Here is a 23,595-nt window from a genome sequence, read left to right on the forward strand (position 1 = left end):
AGAACTTTAACTTTGTTATTCGTTAATTATTACGTTTTCTTTTCTCCAAAAATATAAATTTAAGACTAATGTACATTATTTTATTTTACTTTTATTTTATTATTTTTCATCGTTTTTGTTTTTCTTCTTGTTCCTCTCCTTCGTTCGTCTATTGTATATATAGAATAATAATAATAATACGACATTTGCGTTTTCAAACAAGTTACACCGGTTAATCAACTGACAGTAAATAATGTCGATATAAGTAACTCCTGTTTAGGGTATTATAATAATAATCATCAATTGCTTCGCTGTATACTGTCACGTGTTTTACGCACGGATGATGATATTTCGATAATCAAGATTATAATTATAATGAAACACAACGATATACTGTTTCTGTTTTCCTGATTATCTATTGATCCGTAGTAGTTACGGGTAAGGTAAGGTAGTTAGGTAGGTAGACAGGTAAGTAACGTCACCTAGATTCACACAGAGCCGATCATCCCCTCCATAAATTTATCACACTACTCATCTCTTGGAGCTCGCAAAAATTCAGGGGTAATAAAACTCAGATACTCAAAGGGTTGCAATCCGCGAGGCTTTAACACCCTGGAATTCATTTCAAGAAGGAGAAAATGAAAAAATTCAGTCGAATATTTCCACCGGAAAATTAATTTCGAGAGTATAACTGAATATTATTAAAAAAAAAAGCAAATTTTTACCAATCGATTCAGAGTCGGATCGTTCGTAAGTATGCATATTTAGGTAGACGTTGTAGAGGTATGGGAAAAACTGTACGCTTTTTATAATGGTGAATCGAATTTCATCGAATCAAGCCACGCGTTTGAGGACCACAATGAAGAAAAAATAACAATATTGTCTCAAGTCCGAGAAACGATAAATTTCAATATTCCTTGTAAGATAACATCTATATTTCATACGATGAAAAAATCGATTTGACTAAAGTTTGTTTTATATTGCAACAAAGAACTGTTTTCGTTGAAGATCCATTGAAATTATTATTTTCTCAGATTTGTTATAAACTTTTCTTCAATTGTAGCATGGGAACGAAAGAACACTGAATATTACCTACGTTATAGACTACAAGTTTGCTGTAGATGAAATTTTTCTTTCCACCTATAAGTATTTATCTTTTCTTCGTGTGAAGAAGACCTTCGGTTCAGCCGAAGAGGTTGTAAATCTTGAGAACCGTATATTATATGTAATAACTGGCATTCGGTATATAAGGTACTATTATTTAAATATATATACATATACATATAATTATGTATATATACGTATATATACAATGGCAATGTTAACTATATAATTATAATCATATACACTATAATAAGTATATCGACTAAACCAAAGGTAACCAATTCTATGTCACATTATTTTTATACAATCTGTAACTAAAGACAAACGATTTTTCTTGCTCTTCTCGTTTCCTATTACTTCTGAATTTTTTTCGGTTTTTCTTTTTTTTTTTTCCTCTGATATTATTTCTCTTTGTCTCAGTGTCAATCAAAGATCAAGATGAGCTAATACAAGATAAAAAGAAAAAAAAAATTTACAACCAACGATCGACGGTTGCACGAAAAAAAAAAAATACGGGTAAGAATGTTATATCAAAAATTGGTTTGAGATCAATAGCAGTAACCATAAATCATCGTTCTCAAATCATTCGAGATTTATCGAAGAATCCAGCAGCAAAAATTATCTGTGCGCGCCTGTTTATTGCAGAAAAAAAAAAGAAAGCAATATGTCGTCGTATCAAATTGACTGTAAATAGCGTAGAAAAATCAATCCTGCATCGTGGTTTTTGTGCGATTATAGAATAAAAATGCTTCTCGATTGTATCCAGAGAACAAAAAGCTGGAAAAACAATTTTTTTCGCAATACCTTCCATCACCATGAAAAGAGAATGGTCTGTCGGTCTCTCCAAAAAACTTATACGATGATCTCGAAAATGGCTGAGTAAAGAATTTGAAACTGATAGAACTGGGCAGCCAACTGAGAGTTGAGAAAAAAAAAGTTGAAATTTTTTTTTCTGAAAAACCTAGAATTTATAAATCTTTTATTTAACTAAATGTACAAACTGGGAAAAATATAATCATTTATTTAGGAAAAGCAATAGGAAGCAAAAAAGTATATGTTTGATGGTAAAACATTGAAAATCCATTCATTTCCGGTATAACCGGAAGCTCCTATAAGTTTCAAATTCTTTAACAGAGATAATCGCGGGATTCTATTGGAGAGAGACCGATAGACCGAAATTTTCCAAATTCTAGAGTATCGAAAAGGAAAAGATATTCGTTGAAATTAGAAAAATCGGCGCTGAAAACTAAAAATACATACATATATAAAATATATATACATATATTTGAAAAAGAAACCTGCCGATTGCACCACGCACGTCGATCTCTGAAAGTGAAACGTCGTGTATTCTCCGTTCGACGAGGTAGACGCGAAACTACCGTCGCGAGTCGTGCAAAAAACGTCGAGTAATTGTAGGTATTTAAAATATTATTTGGTTTACCCTGCAGGTTGACCCGGGCCTCTCGCGAAGGTCGGAGGTCGAAGGTCGTAGCCGCGGCTCCGCGTTTCTCACTCGCTACCGTCGGACGTGTGTGTCGAGGTAGTTGCCGGCGGACTTGGCTGATGCTGAGGGTGCTGGGAGTGCTGAGGGTGCTGATGAGGATGGTGCTGGGGGTGCTGCCCAGCGAGGCCAAGGGTTGCGAGCAGCGGTCGTGGGACTGGGGCAGCTGGAGGATGTGGCGGCGGGCTCTCCTGGCCGACGAGGAGACTCGTCGCCGGGAACCCGAAGAGCTGTGATCACTGGAGCCGGGGCCAATAGTTGCCGGCGAGGTCCGGAGTCTGCGAGGGTATCTGAACCGGCACCGAAACTCCCGCCGATATCACGCCTGGAATTAGACAATTGCGAATCCAAAATACAACGATAAACAAAGTTGACGGTATAACAATAATAATGACGATAATACTAGCAATAACAACAATAACATCGAGTTTTTATACACCTGCGAATAACAGCTGTCACGTCGGTCAAGCAAGGTAGAAAAGTCAAGCTACAATTGATAGTAGGTAGGTATAACGAAATTGTGAAATTATGAAAAATATTGCGTGAAACCATTCTTAAATCATTGCACAAACTTTTTACGATGAAACTTATGTTCATAGAACTAAACTTGAAATTGTAGGTAGGACATCATTTTTTATGGTTTAAACATCCTTCTCTCATACTCTGGAACGAGTTGCAAAATATCTTCGAATTCGACTTTTCCTCATTTCTATCTAGTTTCTGAAAATTTCGTATATGTACGTATAGCCAAGCGATCCATCCACGGATTTCTTGCTTTTCTATATTCATCGGTATATCTACACAAATACCGCTCCGCGTATAAGTGCGGCAGTTTATCACACGTGGGCGACGTGCGATTTACTTTTTTCTTTTTTTCTTCCCCCCTTTTTGAGTCGCACCCTCAGCATGGCTAATATGCTGTGTGTACAAAGTGTAGAACGAGGGTGTGGGCTGGGTGACACTCCGTGACTGTATAACTCTCACTCTCTTTCTCTCTCATTCTCTTTTGGCGGAGACGGTATAAGGGTTGGAAAATGATTGATCACTGCCGGCACGTAACGTTACGCAAAGGTACACGGAACACATATTTCATTGTTGCGACGCAATGGTCCAGCTCGACAAGTATTTTCGACTTCATATTATACATTATGTTATATATATATGTATATATCGGTGTGTATGAACCGGGATGTTATTACGAGGGGATGTTGTCACCGTAATATATAAGTAATAACCGTTGATACTCGAACGCGCGAAACTACGCGAAGGGTTGCACTTTATACCACAGACCTCTTTGTATATACATACGTATACATTTAATACTCGTAGCTTAGCGTGTAAACATATCTATTCAATCCATTAATTCCTACGTTTCCTCTGCATTTATACGTAACGTTTGTCGTGTCATGTGTATAGAACAATTGCTTCAGTAATAACCCGTAAAATACGGTAATCGAATAATTACGTGTCGTACGTATGACATAGGCTGGTTTTCTTCCAAGGTATAAACGCGGATGCTCGTTAAAAACTGACCACATAAATCCACGCGTCATATTTTAATTTTACGGAGTATGCGCATGGCGTTGGAAATCAACGTTTTATAATCCTGGCACCGTAAGAATTGGATCGAAAGTAATTTGTTAATCTCGTTACTTTTCCCCCATTTCAATCGGCGCTTGAAAGCAAAAGCTGCCAAGTTTGACAAAACGATTTGACAAAATTGATCGTCAAATTTTTTACAACATCGGTAGATTCCGTCTCCCGGATTTCATAAATCCGTCGCAAATAATATCGCCAATTCTATTTCAATGGTAAAAATGTACGTACTCAAGTAGTATTATAACTGTAGATGAAAATAAAAATTGATCAAAGTATTGCCTCAGGAGAAATCGACAACGAATACGTTCGTTAAAACAAACTTATTAAATAATACGCGATAAATGTCAACGAAATGAAAACTCCCGCAACAATGGCGGCGCCAAGTGTGTCCGATGAAAACAAGCAGTGTTTCAGTAACTCGCTTATATATGAAACGAAAAAAGGATCCCTGAGGTCGGTAGGTATACACGTAACAAGTAAAACGCATAATTACCTCGAGCACAACCGAATCGTAATCAAAGTCGAGAAGTGTGTTAATTCGATGGTAAGCGAGTTCGAGTTCAAATGTAAAACCCTTTACACATTCGGTTTCGTAGAATTCGCCTGACCCGAAAAAAGATCACAGAATTTTTAACAAGAGTGCGTAGGTAGATAGGTATGTACCTGACATGTAAAAAGTACACGCATCCTCAAGATGAAAAAGTGACGATATTTTATTTCGCGAAATCGTCGTCTCTTTTTCCATCGCTGGTCGCAATCACGCTGGAACTTTGCAGAGAACTGTACATATATAACACATATATACCCTTTATATATATATATATATATATATATATATATATATGTGTGTATATAAATACTCGTATATATAGGTGAACGAATGCCAAAAAGGCACGATTAAGCCAAGTGGAGGAACGGTTCTGGACAGGAAGACGAATCCCCGAAATAAGTAACTATCCTACATACCTATATATATTAACGTTGAAAAAAAAAGAGGAATGTAAAAAGAACTAGAAGAAGAAGAAAAAGACATGGAGGAGTGTAACAAACGTCGAAGAGACGACCAGAGAGACGTTGTATCGCCAGTCGCTCTCCGTCTGCACAGCCGAGCTAGCGAATATCTGTTCGAGGGGGGGGAGGGGGTGGTTGGATATTTGGTACATGGTTATGTATTACATACGCGTGTTCTGCTATATAGGTATAGGTATAGGCATAGGAGGCAAGGCGTACATAACGGTGGTCGTACATATGTACGAGAGGAGAGGGTGCAGGGTGCATGTACAGTGTGTGCCCTCTTCCTCCCTCCCCCTCCTTTGGCTTCGCACGTTATTGAGCGCTCGCCCAGGCGAGAGGCGAGACCCAACCCAACTCCAACCCAACCCGAGCTTCCACCAGAGGACGACGGAGCCTAGGGTGTTCTCCTCTCCTCTTCGCCGGTGCGCGGCTTTCGCTAAACGGAGCTGGCGGCGTGCGGAGGCCACGAGAGGGTGCGAGAACGGCGGGGAGGGGAAAGAAGGGATGAGGGAGGGGTGAGGAGGGGTGGGGATGATATTGCGGATAGGGGGAGTGACACAAAGAGTAAAAATAGAAAATGGAAACCTCCCGCCCCGCGCGAATCTTCACCGAGGGGTAGAAAACCAGCGAACATCCCATTCTTCGATTCACCCTGCGGCGGCACCCCCCCCTCCCTGCCCTTTTCGCCCACCCAACCTCCTCTCCGCCCCACTGGCTCCGCGAGATTTGTTTTAAAATCCTTTTATACAATTCGCGTCCTTATATATATACGCCGCCGCGATTCTCTCTGTACATATACGCGCGTGTGTGTGGGTGTGTAAAAAAGAAAATCAAAAATGACGAAATAAAAATGTATATACATATATAATATAATTTCTTTGCACGCGGTTGTGTAATGCTTGGGTGTACTATACATATATATTGCATTATGTGTAGGTATGTTATAATATCCAAGTTATAAGCGGCATGTCTATAACCCATACCTTCGCATTTTTAGTCTTAGCCAGGCCGCGTTTCTCCCACAGTTATTATACACTTCTGCTTTTATAATACCCTCCCCCCCCCCCCTCCCTCTCCCCCCAGTATGTATACATATAATACGTACCTCTATGTACAGATTAGACAAAACATATAACTTGACTACTTATAGCGCGACTAGACGCGCGATAATCCCCTCATCCGTGATGTAGCTCGGTTCTTGGTTTTTCTTTTTTCTTTTGTAAGATACAATCGTCTAAAATCTGCGGCTACGCGTAGGTGTAGTACTCGAGTACTTGAATGGGAAATTATCACGTTACATACTCATACGAATCTTACTTTTGGTAGCTCGTTACAACAGCTTGGAACCTGAACGTTATAACGAATGTTGACCATGCGTAAAATTTCCACATTTTCACTCCCTGCAGCACATGCAGCTGGCTTTTCAGACGTATAAAGAATTCCGACTGATCACTCGCTACCGCCATTTTGTTTCATCCCCACTTCCTCTTGTCAATCTACAATCAACATTCTACAAGCAACGAATAACTGAAATTAACTTCTCGCGTGTATATTTATCTATTTTTACTGTTTAATAATTTTTTTTTTTTTTAATTAATCGTTATAAAATTTACATTTCTCGCTAATTTCAATACATGTCACAACGACGACGCGTGATCAGATTTTTGTGCAATTATTCATATAAATATTCGCAATATCGTCCGAACAGATATTTGTCACCGACACGCCGCGACGCTTTGTATCGAAGTTTCGCACTCCTATAGCGTATTATGTGCAGGGGAGACAAATCGCGGTGCGGAGGCAACAAGTACCTCATACCTACGTATTCACCTTACCTACTACCGCCTACCTACCAAGATAATAATGACCCACCTGTTCGTAAGCCATGAGTTACTCACAATTTGCAAGTGCAAGCATGAGGGTGCAAGCACGAAGGTGAGCAACGGCAGGGAACTGCGGGATGGAGAGGGATGAAGAAGAGGAGTTTGAGTTGCATGCGGCGATGCGTAAAATAGCTGTAGGTATAACCTGCACAGTTGCGTTTATTTTAGATCCGCATGGAACACAATGTGCAGCCTGTGGGCTTTCCAGGCGCAGGCGTCAGGTTATATAATTATAAATTCAAAAGAATTACAAACGTGCGAAACAAAACGAGAGTAAGTTTAATAAACGTTGTACCATTATTCCCCGAGAGGTATAACATATATATACATATACATATTATACCTATACGTTATCAACACACACGGTTATTATATTATATTAGTTTCGCAATAACCATCAAATCATACCTTCGTCGCAATTAAACTAATTATACCGCATACGTATGTACATCAGTCCGTATAACTAGGCCAATATAATACGACGCGTTAATTACAACGCTATAAGAGCTTTCATCCGCTCGATACGCCATTGCTGTAATAAAGCGATCGATTTAACTTTCATCGCGTGTACAAAATTCCAATAACGTTGGTAAAATTGCGTTATACGAGAAGAGGCATGAATAGAAAGGTGAAAAAAAAAGAGACTATGTAGAGTACAAATCGAATAATCGTTACACGGTATTACACAGCTCTTCAGTGGCGATCGATTAATCACTTGCACAGCGCATCATCGACGCGAATGTTACCAATGAAATATATGTACATGTAGTTGAAAATCAAGCCGCGGCTTACACGCGTTATTATAAATGCCGGTCATTTTTTCCCAAGCACTAGGTACACGTATATAAACGGATATTTAGCGGCGATTCGATCACTTTAATTGATCGTTATTTATCGGGTAGGTACAAGAGGCGGATGGCAGCGGCAGCTGAGACGGGATAAAAGGATGGATGGATGGTTTGCAATTGCTCTCGTGGCGATCGTTAAAATTTCTGGTATTCCGAACGGCCGTGCAGCGCACAGAAGGAGGTAGAAAGTGGATTGTTAATTGGAGTGTGGGAGGCCCCATTCTCTTCCTCCCTCCCCCCTCGCGCCCTCGCTCTCTCTCTCTCTCTCTCTCTCTCTCTCTCATTCTTTTTGCCCCCTCAGTATGTATTATACCGATCCTGCACCACAGCAGCAGCAGCAGCAGCAGCAGCAGCAGCAGCAGCAACCCGCCCGACTCTCAACACCGCGGTGTTATCCAGGTTAAGTTGAGTCAGACAATTTTACGACGATAGCCAGCGCAACGAACGGTAGACCGCCGGATGGAAAATGCCCGCAGTTTACTCCCGAGATCAATAATACAGAGGGGTTGGTGTAATAAAAAATAAAAATAAATTGAAATAAAGAAAGATAAAAAAAAAAAAAAAAACAAAAAAAAAACAACACCAACTACCGGGGGATGATAAAAGGAGGAAAAAAAAAAAAAAGAAATCAAACGCCGAGCTATTGTCGTTGGCGTATTTCCTCCTTTCATTTTTTCACCCCCTCCCTCCGCATGGTCTCGGCAATCTCGATTTCTTCCGCATGCATGGACGGAGACGCTGCACTGCCGTGATCTTTTGATTCTTTCGCATCACACAGATGTATTTACATACATATATAGATATGGATCTAGATTGAGTTGGCGAATGTGAAGAGCACAAAAAGGTGTTCAGTCAGACTTACCGGTCGCCGTCGATGTCGTCGGCTGATACGTCGCGCCTCCAGGACCTGCCGGCTGTCCCCCAGGGGTGGTCGGCGTTCCCCCATGGGAGGTCGGTATTCCGCGATGCGGTTGCGAGTGGGCCGCCGCGGAATGTGCGTGCGAATAGGATTGCGTTAGGGAGTGAAGTGGCTCGTGGAACACGTACGCCGGGTAACCCTCCGCTCTTTGCTGGAGGCAACTTCCGCCCATCGACCCGCCCAGACTTCCGGACATCGAGCTGCGGGGATACGGGAATACAGAATGAAAATATACAAAAGTTAGGAATTAATAAAATGTATCAAGGTGAGAAAGCGTTTCAAATTTTCACAATTTGTGTGACTAATTTTATACATTTTTTTTTTTTTTTTTTTGATTATTCCTGAGAGACTCGTCATTGTAAAATAAATTTCAATTTTCGTTGCAAAAATTTATGATACATGCATCAGCTTAGCTGACTTAAATTAAGTGAACGAAGAATTTAACGACTCGATTTTATTCTCTTTTCTTTTGACCTAATTTGTGGAATTTGTAACGATGGTAATATTTAGTGAAAATGATCAAATTAATAACGCAGGAACAACTTTAATCTCCATCGATTCCCTTTTACTCTGGCGGATTGAGACAAGCGCTGCACGACACTTGAACAACGTATAACATAACTAATTTGTAAAATATTCTTAAGATAAATTATTGAAAAATATAAAAACCTGTAAGTGTCGGGCATCGTAGCGATCGGTTGGGGTATGGATGAGTACATGGCGTTGAAGCCGGCATTGAGGGGAAGTCTGGGGGTTGCGGGGGTGGCTGCGGGTGGTGCGGATCCGTTTATACCACCCCCGTTACCACCGCCGACAACCTGGTCTACCGCCGCTCTCCTTTGGTTACGAAGTTTCTCTTCCCGTCGCCACTTTGCCCTACGATTGCTGAACCATACCTGCAAGAAAAGCGAAAACGGAACGGTAAAATTAAATTACATTGCTGATTAATTATAATCTCGTTATAAATATACATTTGGGTGGTTCTTATTCCAGTCATGTCAAAATTTCTACGCGCTCACTCCCAAAAAGTAATCATGTTATATGAAAAAAACCAGCTGAATCCAAAAAAAATTCCATGTCCTGACAAATGGTCGAATTTCATATGGAAAAGTGCATGCATTTAAATTTTTTTTCAAAGAAAACTGTTTTATAAAATTACTTTAAAACTATATGAAAATTCCTGCTTTGACTACTCTTTAAAAAATTTAACGCTCTACAAAAAAAAAGATATCTTGTAAACCATTAAATTTAGGAAAATTTTACACGAAGCGCGATAAAAATTCCGACACGGCCCAAATAAGAACCATCCTAATATAATATATACATGTACTCTTTGCATCACCGAGCGATCGCATCATTTGTACACGCAAGACAGAATTGTATAAAGCATCGTTCGGGTAGCCCGTACCGCCATTTTTATCGTTATGGGACTCTCCCCTTCGCCCATAGTAACTCTACGTAACATTCTTATGCTCTCTCTCTGTTAGATGTGAACCCAAAATACTACCACGTGCTACTTTTCGGTAATAAACAAATGACTTGAATAATATACACGTAATGCAGTGCACTTTCTCAATAGAGCCGCGAAGCAAATGAGTTGGTACTGTCATTTCTTTTACCATATAAATAATAAACTTATTCCCATTTGAACACACGATCTTTCGTGTAAAACGTTTACACGAATAATCGTGTATAAAAAAAAATATATGTTGATAAAATAATGAAAGGCGCGTGTTTGAAAGGCTGGCCTTAATGAGAGAGTTTGCAACTTTTTCTGAAGGTGAAAGGTAACCGGTGGAAGACCTCAAATGGTTAGAAAAAAAATGTCCCAGCAGGTCCACTAAAATTATTGGGTTGACTTAAGCATTTTTAATGTATCACTAGTGAAAAAGAAGTATAAATTACAAATTAAATGTTAAAATTACAATGATTTTTGTCACATTTACTAATAGAAATGTAACAAATAACTCAACCATAAAGTGAACCTGATGGGACATTATATTTAGTAAAATTTTTCTAACAGTGTGTAAATTCCTGGAAAATCGCTTCCCTCTTTTGTATTGTTGCGGCCCTATTGAGACAGTGCATTGTAGCTTATTAGCTAAGATATTACGAAGGTGAATGCGTTACGTTACGATAACATACCTGAAATTAATCGCAGTAGGTATTACACGTATAAAGTTATCAGATCGTTACGCGATACTCGAACGACGCCTTATTATACATTTGAAGGTAGGTATATATGCGTACACCCAACCACCATGCAATCACATTCGCTCTTCGGTCGATCCATTGTTGCGCTCAAAATTAGCTCGTCGCGGCTAATTCACGATGTCGATATTCCCAAAACGGCTGTTATAATTTTTGTTTCTACTCGGTTTGGGAGCTGTGTTTCACGTTTCAAACAAAGCTTGAGAGCTATCCAATTTCAATATAATCAAAATGTTTAATTCTACTATTTCGCATACCCATGATAACGTTGACGAATTTCGATTCTCAATACACACCGCGAGTACCGGCCTGCTCTGCCGTAATATAAATCTCGAAAAATGAAAAATCTAGGCTTCATTTGTATTGTATTTACTAGACGCAGGCGGACGTTGTTGCCGAATAAAATTTGTTGAAACAATGATCGCAAATTAAGTAACTCATGATCATCACTCACATCAGCGGAAATATTTGAAATCTTACACACAAGATTTATATCCTCCAGTGGATGACCCCGGTAATAATAATAATAATAATAATAATAATGAGAACAATATTAAGACCTTTAGGCTAAGTATCTATATGTATATGCGTAGTATGTACGTAACGTAATTACACGATGGTAACGTCTATCATAACCGTGTAAAAGCGGTTGACGTTCGCTTACTTAGAGACACTTAGGTGGGAAAACGGGGTAGAGTATTAAAAGGGGTTGATGAAAGAGATGAGAGAGAGAGAGAGAGAGAGAGAGAGAGCCACGGAGTCTCGAAATTATAATCGTGTTTATCGGTGCCAAAGCCGGCCATTGCGTGAGAGAAGAGTAAAGAGAGAAGAGAGAAGAGCTGCGTTCGAACTATAGAGTATAAGGAGGGAGATTCGTAGGAGATAACGTGCGCGTCGCGAAATCAGTATAACCATGAGATATAGGTGGAAACCAGGCCGAGCAAAGGCCAATCGGAGTAGCGGGTCCCGTGGGATGCCAGGCCGGTTGCCATGGTTGCGTCCGAGCCCTCTTAGGCTTTGCTCGATTCCTCTCACCGCGAGCCCAAGCCCGAGCCAGATCTCCCTCTCCCTCTCCCTCTCTCTCTCTTTCTCTTTCTCTCTCTCACCCTCTCTCTCTTTCTACCTCTCTCCCTTCGCCGCCCTCAACGAGACTCGAAGCCGTCCCTCTTTCCCGCCATTCCTCCTCGACGCCAGGAGCATGCCTCCTTTACTCCCTGGCGCAACTCTCGAGCCTCCTCTCTATCCTTCAGGCTGTGCTGCCTACACTTAGCAAGATCAATAACAGCCAACGAAGCTTGAAAACACGCGTCAACAGGGTCTTGGCACTGTTTGTTTGTTTGCCCGCCTACCTCCATCCCTCCCTCTCCCTCCCCCTCCCCCACCCCCTTCTTCTACACTCTATGCCGTGTTTGCTCGCCGCATACAGCATCGCGATCCTCCTACCCTCCTCCTCGACGTACGTTCCGAGTCTACGTACCCCGTAGCATAAACCATAACGCGGACCTCCGAACTCGATCGCTTCCATTACCTTCTCCACGCGTCAAACTCCGTTTCGAAACCCTTCCAGCGTGACCGACAAGCCGTATAAACGATGGCCGAAGGCACAAGGTACACTGGGCATAGCCACCTCACACTCACACATCGCTATCCTCAACAATTAATTTAGCTATGACCAAGCGCTGAATGATCCCAGCCTATTCATTATTCTTCTAGTTTACGCACTACTTGAAAAGATCACCAACTACCTATCATTGTTATTATAAATCATATCTTATTTCTTATTCCTCCAGATCTTTCGGACCAAAATAAAATTGATTCTTTCACGTACACGATTTTATAAGGGAAAACTTTTTGGTATCGCCCACGATATAATTTGGTTTCGAAGGTTCGCGGGTTACTCGCAACTTGAAATCGTCGGATTCGCAGAGACACGCGAGTGTGGAGTAAACAGCAAAATTCGTAGTGGCGAAGTATCGCGCGTTGATAACCGCCTGCGTCGATGCTGTGCAAGGATCACGTAATATCTGGCTTTGCCTAGGGGTGAAAATAACTATTCGCGCTGTTCACTCTGGCTTCGATGCGATCTCACACACAGCACACACTCACCTGGATACGTGCCTCGGGCAAACCAATCTTCTCGGCGAGACGCTCCCGCGCAAAAACGTCCGGATAATGCGTCCTCTCGAATTCTGGAACGGACGGAAAAATTCGGTATCGTTAAGTGTCGTTTGAAATCGTTGAAAAAGGAACAGGGGGAAAAACACGTTGATACCAAAATGATTAAGTTAAACGTGAAAGTTTCAACAACTCTTTTCCAATCAAGATCAATATTATAAGACTCGAGCGTGCTGATAATATAATTGAAAATCCTTCTACGATAGATTGTTACACCATTTTTTGGGAAAATAGTATAGATACTGTGATAAATGGTAACAAATTATACTCAGATATATTGAACGATGAGAATAAGTGCAGGTAAATTTATCAGTATAATATAAAATTCATTTTTTTTTCCTTGGAAAATATAAAACGAGGCAAATCAATGAAAGATTTCGATCTTCTCAGTAAACTGTAGGCTTATATGTGTAACGATAGGTTGTCGGAGTAGTTTTACCTTTTTCAAGACTGTCTATTTGCTCGTTGCTGAAAGATGTCCTGTTGCGTTGTAGCTTCCTTTTTAACCTTAACCTTAGCTGAGAGTCTTCGTCTCCGGATGAATTGTGTTCCGAGTTACCGTCGGAAGTGCTTTCCGGTTGATGAGAGAGTAGCGATCCAGTATCTGTGAACAAATACCGTGGAGAACCGATGTTTTCATTTCATTTCCTTGAGTTATACGTTATTATATAAGAACAAGATTCATAAAATATATGAGATAAAATTTAAACAACGAGGATTAACAAGTGTAAAAAAAAAATTTCAACCCTAAATTTTTCCTCCGTAAAATTTACCATTGAAATTATTTTCCGACCGGCATACGTATATTATTTTACGGTAAATAATTCGGCGCTGTTTTAAACGAGATTTCGTCGTTGCAGTATACATCGAGCTTGCTGCAGTGCAGCCGGCTGTCGCACGTTTTAACGCGCGTAATGCGAAAGTCAATAAAACGACACACCCTGTATATACAGGCCTATACCTAGTTCAACAGAACAGCGGTACACGGGACATGTTTTTAACAGCCAAAGCCGTGTCTATTGTACATCCCGTAACTGTAGGTACAATACATCTGTCTACTACAAGTGTACACGTTTTATGGGTATAATAAGCCAAACCTCCGCGGCGTGTATCTAGTGCAACAAGCATAATGCGTGAACGCTGAATACCTATAGTAGGTATAAACCGCAGGCTTTTCGCATGGCTCGATTATAGGCATTTGGAAAGCCAATTATAACAGTCCGAAATATCGCCAATGTAAGAAATTATTTTATAACACTTTGTTGTTTCGTTTAACCAAGACTTGAATATTATTCAGCTAATTAATTATTATATTACATGAAGTAAACTATTACGTGATTGTAAACAGGGAGTATTATTTTATAGATATACGAATCATTGTAGACAGCGACTTTTTTTCACTATGACGATCGGTAAAATATATTAGGTAAGTATTGAGAAAAAAACTGATAAATAAATAAATAAAAGTCCAGTGTAATATACATTGTGTGTCTACTGCGCTGTGAGAAGGCTCTCTTTCTCCCCGCGTACATTTTTTTTCACATTTATTTTTCGACCGACCTCAATCTAAGCGCGTTTCAAGTTTCATCTTTGCTCCTCGAATGTCGCGTCCTATACGCGAGTCAAATCGCATTATATAGTCCGTTAGCTGATCGGAATACGTGAAAATTCAAAAAATAAGACATCGAATAATAATAAGAAGAAATAAAAAAGAATTTGGTATATACACAAGGTGCACGAGGTGTTATAATAATATATCTAAGATGACTTACTTATAAAACCGTACAAATCAAACCTCCCGCAACGTTGAGTACGATTTTTGTGAAAGTTTCGAAAACTTGAACCGAGTGAAATTGTCCATAAAATAGCAAATGATTGTAGATAATTTAGATTTGGACAAAAATAATTCTGCGACATTGAAAATTGCGTACCAAACCTACGTCCTGATAATTGCAGAAATAATTTTTCGACATAGCTATTCACAGCGACTGAACAATACTCTGGATCAATAATTATACGTGAGTAATGTACGTATAATTCTACCGTGTTACATTTATTATGGGAACGTCGGACATCAAGTAAATCTTCACAGACGACTGAGTGCTTAACCAACGGATGTAATCCCGAATGATTCTCTGTGCAAGAATCTCAGGGAGTGATTGCGCCCGTTCCCACACATTTTCTTCTCCGGAAGCCCCGAACGCCCTATATTATTGCACCTAGCAGCCACTTGAGGTATCTTCAATTAAGGTCGCGACTATATTATCTCGTGTATTATAATTACGCCGAAAATAATTACTGAGTATTATTTCGTTTCGAATTTTACAAAATCTCACACGAGGCATATAAGAATTCGGTTTGATTTGATATTTTATTGATATTATTAGAACATATGATTTACCCTACAGTCATCATTTTAAGAAAAAAATTACATTTTCACCACCCGAAATTGTTTTAACTGCACTTAGGTATATGTACGTCTAAAATACTTGAAAAAAAAAACTTTGTCCAAGAACGTAAAAATTCGACGAAAAACCTGACCCGACATTTCGGGAAATTCGTTACCAACATCCGTGTATATTCTGCCAAAGAATAATTGTAAAATCTGTTAAATGCCAAAATATAGCGTTAATTTATCGCGAAGTTTCCTACGACCAACGATATTCCGCCAGCAGATAGGCAACCGAAGTTACATCTTACGCTTAGCAAGCTTACCTCATATGTAGCTTCGGTTGCCTATCAACCGGCGCATCAGACCTTTAACCGCGAAAATTCCCAATACATATACTGTATTATACATATATATAATATATCAAATGAATCTGAATAAGAATCTTAGACTTGGTGTAAAATAAACGCGGTTATTATAACAAAAGCACTTCCACGATTATTCCAACACTCCCCAAATGCTTATGCTTATATTTATATATGTACCTATTCCGAATGTGCATGGTTATCAAGAAGCGGAGCGCGGGTAGCTGTTAGGTAGACATATTATTGAATTATTTAGGTGGGCTCGCAGATGACGTAGATTCGTTGGGGGTTCCTGCGGGCGCACCGTGCGTATACCCCAAGCATATATATATATATATATATATATATATATATATATATATATATATATATTTTTATAGAGAGAGAGAGAGGGAGAGGCGCCCCCGAGCGCCTGTCAACCCCCAACCCTAGGCAGGCAGGCAGGCAGGCAGGCAGGCCCGTCGCGATTACCTTCCGCCTCCTCGCACCGAACCCTCTTGCAGGGTGGCGCCCCTTTGTCAGATCTGCAGGCCTTTCTGCAGGCCTCCGCGCGTCCGTACGTCCGACGTCCTGACGCCGATCGTCAGCTGCTTACCGCCTAACCGAGCGCCGCGCCGGCCGCCCCGCGACCCGACTCTAAAATCATCCCCTCTGGCCGCCTGGCAGGGTACAGATAGGTATGTAGGTATCTACGCGGTGGAGTCATTCCAGTTTACACAATTTCGGGAAGAACGCTACGAATATCCTCTAGGATTTTCACCGCGCGAGTGATACACGGCGAGCCGCTTCATTAGGAAAATTTATTGGGTACAGGATGATAAAGTGCTTGCGGAGTGTGCAAGTGTTGTGTGTTCTGACCGCCTCGAAATGTATTTGTACCTGATTTTTTTTATTGTAATTTTTTGTTTTTTGTTTTTTGTTTAAGCTGGGAAGGAACTCCTGTAATAATTTTAAGAATCGTGTATATACACACCTAATCGTGGAGAAAATCCGATAAGAATATTTAATAATTTCTTTCTTGGAGAGTAATTTTAATTGAAATGAAGCTTTAAACTAGTTGGAAAAAGAGGAAAAAATAATTTAACTCTACCCACGTTAATATCGTGATATCTCAACGACATGACAGTTCAAAGGAGATGACGTGCCTCGAAGAAAAATCAATTGCACCAGTTCCTGATTTCTTAAATTAACCTTGCTTTTTCCGATGCCTGAATTACGATCATAATTAAACTCGTGTAATTCGCAATCCTCTGAGTGATTGTGCGTAACGGTAGAAAGAAAACCGTCCTTTTTCCATGCATACAAGCGCTGCATGAGAGAGACATAAAATTCTTATATACCCATATGTAGGTACACTAGGTTGGTCGTTAAATGGAAGATCATGGTGGATGGTTATAAATCGGCTCCAAATGTAAAAAAAATTGCCCCATAATTTTTTCAGATTTTTATTCTCAGCCCGTAGTCTCCCTGTAGATCGTATATTCAACACGAGTCGTGGGTGTTTTAATTCATTATATTATTTTTGAATCATTTTTTGAAGCTGTGTATTTTCGTCGTATTTTATACTTTTTTAAAACTCCGTTGAATTTCGAATCGTTGTTATTTTCGATTGTATAGTAATAAGATGTGTGATGAATTCTATTCTATACAGTGCTCAAAAATTAAATACAAAAAAAACGCCAGCAGGGAGACTCAGTACTCAAAATAAAAATCTGAAAAAATCGGATATTTGTTTTTTTTTTTTTTTTTACATTCACAGCAAAAAATAAAAACTCATTTAACCACCACCCTAATGTATAAATTAGACAGACATCGAAAAAGATCACATGTGGATAAATGATCAGCCGCGAAGAGATCCGATCCGCATGACCAACGTTTGATTATCCTATTAGTAAAAGGTAAGGTGGATACCTGCAGACACACGGGCCGATTTAGGTCCTAATTATTATTTAGCGGGTACACGCTGCAGCGGTCCAGATTTTGGTTGAATTTCATAACGCGTGCCTGAATAATTAACACGCATACCCAGCGTATGCCGGAGCTGAAGACGCGGTTAATAGGATTTTAATTAAAGAATGTGAAATTTCGCCGGGGAATTTGAAGCACGGTTTTACGCACGTTTTTTCAAACGCTTACCAAAATTCCGAGCTTTCATCCCCGCCCCTTGCGCATTTTCCCGTTACTATATAAAAAGTCTTACTCACCGGTCCGTTTTAGCAGGGAATCGTCCCGTCCATGGAGCTGACCTCCCGGCAGAAGGGATTGACCGGATCCGGGAGCGGCTGAAGATGGAAGTCCGGGTGCCAGGGGATGATGAGGCGGCGTGGCCGAGTACCAAGCAGGCGGCCAGCCAGCGGCTTGTCCGTTGAACATTCTCAACTTGTCGTAAACGCTCTCTGCACCTTGGTGGGCCTGGACCGCCGCCGCTTGCTGCTCCTTTTGGGAAGCGAGGTTGCGCAGCACCCTGTTGATCGACGAGACCTGCGTCAAAGACGAAACAAACTTGGTCACGACGTGCTTGTAAAATTATGTGTTTTTTTGATTTTTTACACCGTTTGGTTTCGCTTTCCTATTTTTTTTTTTTTTACTTTTTTTCTTTCTCTTAATTCTGATCGTTTTATTCATGACATTCAATTCAAAGCGGTATGAGAGGAAATCTGAGCTTTGGAAAGACGAGTTGAATACTACAAGGCAAGAGAAAAAATTTAACGCATTCTTCTAAGAATTTGCTAAAAAGTCTTTACAAATGATTTCCGTTAGGTTTTATTCCTAATAAACAAGAGTTTATGGTTGACTGTCACTTTTCAACCTGTCGATTCTAGAGAATTTTTTTCCGTTCAACGAATGTTTACTTCAAGTTTCGAGCACGGATACCAGCCAATCAAAATTAAGCGAGTTAAATCGCGCGCGCCACGAGCAGGTCCTTTCGAGAGAACCTCTCGGTGCAAACCACATCTTAATTACGAATAAGCGGTGAAGGGTTTGAACGATTGGTGAACGACGAACGTCGCTCACTACCGTCGATCGAGAACGTCATCGAATACAAGCTTGCACAGCCAGCAGTCGATCCATAAATGTATGTCGCGTGTGAAGAGAGAGTATCGCGGAGAATGATTTGAATCCAGAGTAGGTACGTAATGGCGCCAGGAAGCATCATCGGGGGTTGGTTGCCGGGAAAACGGCGATCGACAAAAAGCTGGATAGAAAAGAGAGAGAAAAATCGAACGAGCGCTCGACCGCCGACATACACAACGCCCGCAGAGCATCCATGCAGACCATTACGCGGACGGCTGGTCACGAATAATTGTACAACACGCTTAACTGGTCCCATTCAGCCCGATTCCGGCACCGCCGCTACGCCAACGCGGGGGTGAAGAGAAGGGAGGAAACCGACGGCAGATCGAGTGGCTGATGCTAGCGGTACAAGGACCTTCCTCCGCAGGCTTATAGATTGTGCAGCGGGAACCGATCGCGTATTACCGCGATGCGTGATGCTGCAGGAGACTGGCTGATTGATCGCTCCTGAAGGGAGATAACGACGCCAGCCCCCAACTTCCTACGAATATAAGGAATACACCCGACTACAGTGCACTACGCCGAGGAAAGACTTTTACATAGTCGGCAGGAAGAGGACGCGGGAAGGATAAGAAGGATACGATTGTTTGTATGTACCGCGCTGGGGTTCGTCGCCCCGTTGACGGACCATTGGAACAGATTGCACGAATTGGCGAGGAGGAACTGCTGCACAGGTTTGCCAGGGTCGGAGTGGACAATGCGAGGTCCGAGTAATGGACCGATTACCCTGCCCACTGCTGCAGGAGCGGAGGATTTCCCCGGCCGATCGCATTGACGAGACTTTGATTAGGGTCGAGTCGAGTGGTTGGATCCGATAGACAAGTAGGCATGGGTAGGTACCACCACCACCACCCGGGACTACCCCCGAGCTCCGAGCTCTCTTCCTTCTCTCTCCTCCCGATGCCGCGGCTGCCTTCCTCATCCCCTGGATACTTACACCCTGCACGTCGCGCATTATACCGTGGCTGTCCCTCCTCGGGATCCAGGAGCGCGTAATAAACCGCGTGGCGCCCATCAACGTCCGAAACACGTTCCGGGTATCGGGATTGTATACCTTATAGAATGATGTGGGGTTTAGACGTCGGTGCCGGGAGACTTTGAGACTGTTGTGATATTAAACAATCCCTTTTGTCACGCGTATGTATAGTCAATGATCGATTCACCGTGCAGCGAATTGACGGTAGTCTGTAACGTTTTGAGACTCGGACGATGATCCTGTTGTCCAAGCTCATATCTCTCTGCAGCTAACTGTTCATGCTCGTATGATTCACACTTGATTAATCCAACTGAACCAGCAGGGAATTAATTCGTCTCTTTGCAATGACTTGACTCCACAAGGTGTTAATTGCCTACCTGGTACCTGGATGTTACAAGACATATATCAAGCATACTCACACTGGGTATGTTGTCGTTGTTGCAAACGCCTTCCTGTAGTAGCCGGTCCCGAATCTCCCATGCGAATATGGAGGGACACTCGCGCTTGTAATCGGCGATCTTATTGACAACTGGCGTGGTGGCAACCCTGGGTTTACTTCCGCCGATAGCCCGCGGCTTTATTGAACCGGTCTCGTAGTACCTGCAAAATTATCACAGTCATCCACGGATCAGACATTATTTAGAAAGGAAGTTACGAGTAGAATGAACGAGCTTTCCTAAAAGTAAACTTCCCTTGCGGGTCAAGATACTTGACTTATGCATAAACTCGATTTATAATTGTAAAGCGGGACATTCAACTCTTCTTTACTCTCACTGATCTGTACCTAGTTGGACAAGCTTGGTACTTGATACGTTTAACTAACTTTCATCGACTTGATTAAGTTTCAATGAAATTTCAAATCAATGAAAAGTCCTGACATTCATCGTATCAACAATCCAACAGGTATCACAGCAAGCATGACTATCACGACGCCGTTTGTAAGTGGAACACCGAACGTAGAGTGTAAAAAGTATTCTAGCTAGAAAGTGACCGAAGGCATGATCTCACCTTCCGAGTATTTTCGATACGCAGCCATTGCTGACCTGGAGAATCCGCGATATATCGCAGGGTCGAGCACCGCTATGAGCCAACTCCACGATCTTCTGTCTCGTCGAATCGGGCAGAGGCCTTCCGTTGACGTAGACGCCGCCGAGTTGATTAACTCCGCTGTGACCCGCCGCTGAACATCCAAAGATCGAGTTCTGGCCGACCATCGAGCCGCCCCCCAGACCGCCACCCCCGCCGTGCATCAGGTCCTCTTCTGGAAAAAATTAGTGGAAACGTGTTTTAGGAATAAGATACAGACTAGCTGGCAAGAGTTTATCTCGATTCGTATTCAAGTATGCAGCCATTACATGTTACGATTGGAACTGACTGGCACGTTAAAGTTCTAAGTGGTAGATATAAAACTAGGCGAATAAACGAGTATCCCGATTTGCAAAAGAGGAGTATCGCTAGAGGCCCTAACACTAACTGAATAAACTGACGCAATTTTTCACCTAAATCTGAAATGATCAAATCATTTGTCTCGGATAGTATACAGTTGCAGATAAGAGATTAATTTGGTTAAAATTAATATAAAAATCAAGAAATTATGACAAGATTAAGAAATAGATGTAACGTATAAAATTACGAACATTACTAAAAAAATGTTCACATCAATAAAAATTATCACAACGACTCTTGATGAAATTAATACTGTATTTTGGGTAAATTGTAAAAACTGTGATAAAGTTTATGGAGGAAAATCATCACAACATTTAGGAAATAGGATTTCAGGTCACCGTTCAAAAATTTAAAACGAAGACATTGATTAGTCTTAATTTAGGACACACATTTGATTTCGAAAATACATCGACGCTAACAGTCGAATCAAATCGGTCAAGTAAAAACAATAGTATCACGATATTCAAAATCTTATTAATTTCTCGTTGTTTGTATCTAGCGATTATCGGGGTGAAAATTTATCCTTCCAAATTCTGCGACAACATCGATTTCTCGATAATCACGAACGATTTCGATAATATCATTTCCTCCTGAAATGGCGAACAAATAACACCTACGCGTTCAGGGTTGTTAAATCTTGTGAGCAATCTCATCACATCCTATTATGTCTACCTACTAGGTTTGGTACTATTGTTTCTATGATTTAGCTTATTTTACCTGTTACTAAATTTTATAATTGCTATCAACCGTAATTTATTGATTATGTTAAAGTCGTATAATGCATACGCAACGGAACCTCGCATCACATTAAAGATAATTAATACGAAAATGTAAAGAATTGTCCTGTGAAAAATTTTATTCACCCAGTAGGCTAAAGATGGTCGACAAAGCCCGGCCGAACCGTCGCAACGATAAAAAGTTATGAGTCAATTTCTGCCCAAGCCCGACAAAAATTCTCCGTTACATATATATGTTAGAATAACTAACAATAACAATAGTAAGAAAACGTATCCGGAAGAATTGTAAGCATATAGCTTTAGCTGACAAAAGAGGAAGAAGAAGCTAGAGAGAGAGTTTGTCGAGTGAAAAAATAGAAGTCATCAAACGCGTCTTGCAATTAACAAAATTTAATTGATCCCCACTTTAGCGGAAACACGGAAGAAGAAATAGTGGGAGTAATGTAAATTTGAATGGCTTTTACAAGACTCGCCGAGGCGTGAACTCCTTTGAATAAAATTGCAACAGCACCTCGTCTGCGCGACGTGGTCCATCCTCACGGTGTAAAGAGATAGAGAGTCAAAAGGCACATTCCATGTGGATACCTGTGCTCCCATAAAGTACCACCAACTTACACAGATGGGCGAGTAAACGCTGAGGAATTAAACATGTCGGATGGTCCTGCGATTCGCGTTGCACGTAGGACACGTACGTACATCAAATCACATCAAATCACATCAAATCACATCACATCACGCCTTTACACCATGAGCCTGACGGTGCAGTTTAAGGTTTCGCGCATTAACTGCACCGCGTATCCATTATAATAAGCCAAGAGGGAGGGAGGGAGGGAGGGAGGGAGGATAACGAAGGCTGCAGCATGGCTCGAAAAGTGCGAGGACTCGCGCCGCGAACCGGGCTAAAAAGGTTCCACTTCGCTGAGCGTGAAACGGGACACAGATTAAATCCCATCCTAGCCGCGCCTCGACGCCAGGCGACGCGACGCTCCCGGCACTCGAGTGGCTACAGCAGCTACAGACTTCGCGAAACACAGATTCCGCGACGCGTCCCGACGCCTGTATCCTTTAACCTACCTACAGGCATGTACGAGTATGTACCTACAGCAACGAAGGTGCCACCTAGCTTTTGCCCGCGAAATCTTAAGATAAATTAACGTGTAACGCACAAGATCGCCTCACGTTTCGCGCAGTGTTTTTTGCTCTTTATTATTATGCTATATTTTACGCAGATTCGCGAAACAAATGATACGAAGGTACGCATGTTACGAAATTTACGACAAGGTTATGTATAACGTATATCCGAAAAGTTAACGTAAAGAATAGTTGGAAGGAAAAGAAAATACGATTTGAAACTTCAGGAACTTCATTAAATTC

At 41.2% G+C, this 23,595-nt stretch overlaps 1 protein-coding gene across 2 annotated transcripts in view; it reads right to left on the reverse strand.

Moving 5' to 3' along the window:
* Positions 1–2,473: 2,473 nt before the first annotated feature.
* Positions 2,474–23,595, reverse strand: part of LOC124412395 (paired box protein Pax-6) — a 42,059-nt gene continuing 20,937 nt past the window's right edge. For both annotated transcript variants that reach the window (XM_046892230.1, XM_046892231.1), the window contains 8 exons: positions 21,047–21,299; positions 20,458–20,638; positions 18,192–18,468; positions 13,673–13,837; positions 13,165–13,247; positions 9,517–9,743; positions 8,791–9,047; positions 2,474–2,909 (listed from right to left, as the gene is read on the reverse strand). In XM_046892230.1, the coding sequence (XP_046748186.1) occupies positions 2,821–2,909; positions 8,791–9,047; positions 9,517–9,743; positions 13,165–13,247; positions 13,673–13,837; positions 18,192–18,468; positions 20,458–20,638; positions 21,047–21,299 (1,532 nt within the window). In that variant the 3' untranslated portion in view covers positions 2,474–2,820. The remainder of the gene's footprint in view (positions 2,910–8,790; positions 9,048–9,516; positions 9,744–13,164; positions 13,248–13,672; positions 13,838–18,191; positions 18,469–20,457; positions 20,639–21,046; positions 21,300–23,595) is intronic.

The sequence above is a fragment of the Diprion similis genome, chromosome 11, assembly GCF_021155765.1.
Source record: "Diprion similis isolate iyDipSimi1 chromosome 11, iyDipSimi1.1, whole genome shotgun sequence".
In the NCBI taxonomy this organism is placed as follows: Eukaryota; Metazoa; Arthropoda; class Insecta; order Hymenoptera; family Diprionidae; genus Diprion; species Diprion similis.